A 3,823-nucleotide genomic window follows, 5' to 3' on the forward strand; every position below is an offset into this window, starting at 1 on the left:
CTTTGTGCAGGGTTCTTTGTGGGTGTGGTCGGCGACTAGCCGGGGTCGTCCTAATAAATAAATACAACGGACATCCCAAGCTAGGGCTGGGTCGAGGACAGACACGTCCCCACCTTTGCAGGATTTTGCAAAAGTGTGAGTACACACACTCACCCACGCATCCGCACTGCTCCAGGAACGGTCCAGGATGGAAGGGTCTAGGAACGGACCACGCTCGAAGCACCACCGCCAGGTGCTTGTCGAGCTCGGCTAGATCTCGCTCGTTCTCGGCTAAATCTCGCTCGTTCTTTTTTTTGGAAAACTGTACCCCATGTCCCCCAATGTACCCCACATTCCGCTGACGGCCTCTATCCCAAGGAAGCCCTCCACTAAGCTCGTCCGCTCGCACATATGCAGAACAGACATCAAGCCTGGGCTAAACCAGGCGTGATTGATGGAACCACGTCGGTGAAAAACGAAAAATTGCCCCTCCGCGAGACCTCGATAGAGTAGCGCTGAAGGCGCTCTTTTTGATTGAAAATAGTACCCCACGTTCCCCGACGGCGCTCGCGTCCTGCCATGGACACGCCAGCCTCTGCGCGTACGAAGCGCTCCTGGACGGCCCAGGCCGCGCTCCTCCTGTTCGCGGCTCTCCTGCTTGTCGGGCGAGCCAGCGTCGGCGAGAGGGCAAGCGAGATGTATTGGGACACGTCAGAGATTTACGCACGTGACGAGCGAACCGATCGCAGCGTGAGGATGGCGTGTCATCCCATGTACGGTTGGCTGGAGAAGCCGCTGAACCTCATGGTCCACGATGTCGTCGACGACATCCCAAAGAAACCACGTCTCGCGAAGGTCCCGTTCGATGCAGTCATGAGAGTCGGAGTGGTGGAAACCGACATCACGGATCTCCAGATCAGAGACATCAAAATAGATGACGTTAGCTTTATAGATTGCAGAACGGTGAGAGACTTCGCTCCGATGCTGCCAAGGGCGCTCCCCAACGTCGTCAAGGTCCACGTGCACGGCATTCGCGTCACGGTCGATATGGCGTACGATTCGCGCGGCTTGTTGGGGTTTGGCGCAAGCGCTGGCAAGGCACGATCCACCGTGAAAGGGGAGATGAAGCTCACCTTGGCCTTTCTCGCTTTCGACGACTGGCACGTGTCTTCCTGCGCGGGCAATTTCACGGTGGCAGACACACAGGTGATCGGCGAGGGCTTGGGCGAGCTTGCAGTGCCAGTGCCGAACGCGCTTCCCTTCGCCTCAATAATGTGCTACGGCCTTGGCGCGGTGATGGATTCCGGGCTGGTCGGCCTCACGCTGGAGGGAGCACAGGACACACGCTACGAGGGCAAGGAGGCAACCTTTCGTGGAGTCGTGCCGATGGTCAACGAGCGGCTGAGCCGGATCGCGCCCGCGGTCCGTGGGACAGCGCAAACCCTACACGTCGACCTGCGGGACTCGGTCCACTGGGTTGAGGACAAAATGCGGGACTCGGTCCACTGGGTTGAGGACAAAATTCCTTGTCTTGGTCTCCTCCGCTCCTGCCATCCGCCACCTTCGCCGCCGGCGCCACCAGAGTGGTTGTGGCGCTGACAGCAGTAAACGCTCCACATGAAACGCTCACAGACACTGAAAAGCATGCTCAGAAGTCTCTCACACTATGTGTTGACTCTCTCAGTAAAGTGTAGGTGAGTCTAGAGGAGAGATGGGGAAAGGAGCTGTAGTTTCAGAGAGTTTGACTAGCTTTGAGTCAGTTTCATACTTTAATACGCCGTCACGTGTTCGCCCGGTCCCCGCTCGCGTCCAGCTTCTGCCGCGCGTCTGCGTGGCAGCGCTTGACACTGACGAGGGTTCGTCTCGCTGACCACGAGCATCTTCACCGCCCCTCGGTGGGCGAGCCGACTCAGTTGCCAGTCAACATGCTCGGCGCCCGTGTACCTATCCACAAATTTGGCGGTGATCAGACCGCTCCCGACCTCCGCTCGACGGAAGGGTGGCGGCGGGTGCACCCCGAGTTGGCAAAGGCGTCAAGGAGGCGCCTGGCGCCGCGGCTTCCCCGCAGCACGTAGCAGCCCAGCCACACATTTGGCATCCGCGGCTCGCCTGAGGCGAGAGAGGAGGGGTCGTCACTTGAGGAAGCGTCTACCCGCGAGCGCACACGACGCACGGGCACGCGGCAGGGCCCTCCACGCCACCGCCGCATTGGCAGTGGCAGGGCCACCGGGCGCGAGCGGTGCGGCGTTGTTCAGCGCCGCGCACTTCTCGCCGCCCCGCTTTGCCTGACATCCACACGAGGCATACCATGCACTTTCCTCGTCCGCTCGCGCTTGCCGCGCCGCATTGCGCCCGACTATGCCGCCGCGAGCAGCACGCCTAGACCCCCACGACGCCTAAGTATTGCTCACGGAACCCGCCGCCTCACCTCACCACCCCCACCACGCGATGCGCCCTCTCTCGCGGCGCGAGCGGCTGTAACCCCCCTCGGCCTCGCACCGCTTGCCTACTCCCGCTCGCAGGTACAGCCGCTGCCATCGAGGAAGCCGCGAGACGCGTCCGCTGCTGCCCATTCCCCACCCTTGTCCCGCGCAACCGCCCTCCCTCTCTTCTGGCAAGAGAGCGACCCGCTCTCGCTTGCTCGCCAATCGCCGCCCGGCTCCAGTCCGAGCGCCGAGGACGCGAGAGAGCGCGCCGGCGGCCTCGTCTCGACCGTTCAGGTGCTTTCATCTTTGTGCTTTTTTGTGCAGCCGCCGTCACTGATTTCTTTTTATCTAGCGAGGCTCCGCGCAAAGTCACCTGTCCGGCTCAACGACTTTTTTTTCATCGAACAATGCCGTCAAAGGTCCGACCTGTGTGTGGGCACTGCCTGCGCTCGGCACCGGGCACCGCACTGCTTTTGCTCGCCTTCTATGCCGCCGTCGAGGCCGAGAAGCCCGAGGGCTGGACCAAGCTGAAGTACAAGCTTTGCTTGCTGGACCTGGCCAGCGCCAAACTTGACTAGAAGCTCCTCATCGGGAGCATGGCGACGTTTGCGGAATCTAGGGCTAAGGATGAGGATACTCTAGCGACGACGAATTTTTCGTCATACCCAAACGGAACCGATATCAAAGCTCGGCTGGAAGCAGCATTGGTCGAGAAGAAGATTTCGGACGCCGAGTACGTTTACAAGCACATCGAGGTCTCTGAGTGTGCGCCGACGGAGGCCAGCGAGGAAACGGCAGACGCCTGCCTTGCCCTCGACCTCTCGGGGGAGAAGTACCTGCGCATGTTTGATAATTACGCCAACGCCACCAAATATGCACAGTGCCCGGAAGAAATGTGCAACTGCTGCTGCGTTTCCCTCGCGGATGTGGACACCTGCGTCACCCAAAGCCAAGCGGCGCTCAAAGATCTGGCGATCTGGGACAAGGGTGAAGATACGTCGATGTGCGGCTACGCCCCGACGCCTACGCCTACGCCTACGCCGACTCCGACACCTGGTGGCGGCGGCGGTGACGATCCCTGCTTCTCTCGCGACACGTACGCGTGCCGCCTCCTCGACCCCAAGGCGCGCTCCCTAGGGGGGGAGGGGGACTAGGGAGGAGGGCATTGGCACCTTTGCCCCTCCCCCCCCCCCCCCCGGACCCCCCCCCCCCCCAGGCCCCTGCCGCCGAGGCGTACGCCCAGTGCTTCCTCGGCGCCGCCGGCGACGCGGCGACGCGCGCCCCCATGTCCGAGCTCGCCGCGGGCGACACCGTGCTCTCCGACGCGGACACCGCCGCGCGCGTCGTCGTCAACCAGCACAAGATCGAGGAGCAGGGCAAGGCCTCGCTCCTCATCACGCTCACGCACGCGCGCGGCT

General features: G+C 62.0%; 1 protein-coding gene across 1 annotated transcript; it reads left to right on the top strand.

The window, feature by feature from the left end:
* Window positions 1-544: 544 nt before the first annotated feature.
* EMIHUDRAFT_434000 (hypothetical protein) lies at window positions 545-2,702 on the top strand. The gene is made up of 3 exons (XM_005785457.1): window positions 545-1,461; window positions 1,495-1,923; window positions 2,433-2,702. The coding sequence occupies exons 1-2, from the start codon at window positions 559-561 to the stop codon at window positions 1,576-1,578; spliced, it is 987 nt and encodes a 328-aa protein (XP_005785514.1). The 5' UTR covers window positions 545-558; the 3' UTR covers window positions 1,579-1,923; window positions 2,433-2,702.
* The last annotated feature ends 1,121 nt before the right edge of the window (window positions 2,703-3,823 follow it).

Source organism: Emiliania huxleyi (genome assembly GCF_000372725.1).
Source record: "Emiliania huxleyi CCMP1516 chromosome Unknown EMIHUscaffold_16, whole genome shotgun sequence".
In the NCBI taxonomy this organism is placed as follows: Eukaryota; Haptophyta; order Isochrysidales; family Noelaerhabdaceae; genus Emiliania; species Emiliania huxleyi.

Bases quoted from the DNA above. Each gene is read 5' to 3' on its own strand.
- EMIHUDRAFT_434000 (XM_005785457.1), top strand. From the start codon at position 559: ATGGACACGCCAGCCTCTGCGCGTACGAAGCGCTCCTGGACGGCCCAG. The intron at 1,462-1,494 runs GACAAAATGCGG...CACTGGGTTGAG, and splicing joins ACTCGGTCCACTGGGTTGAG to GACAAAATTCCTTGTCTTGG.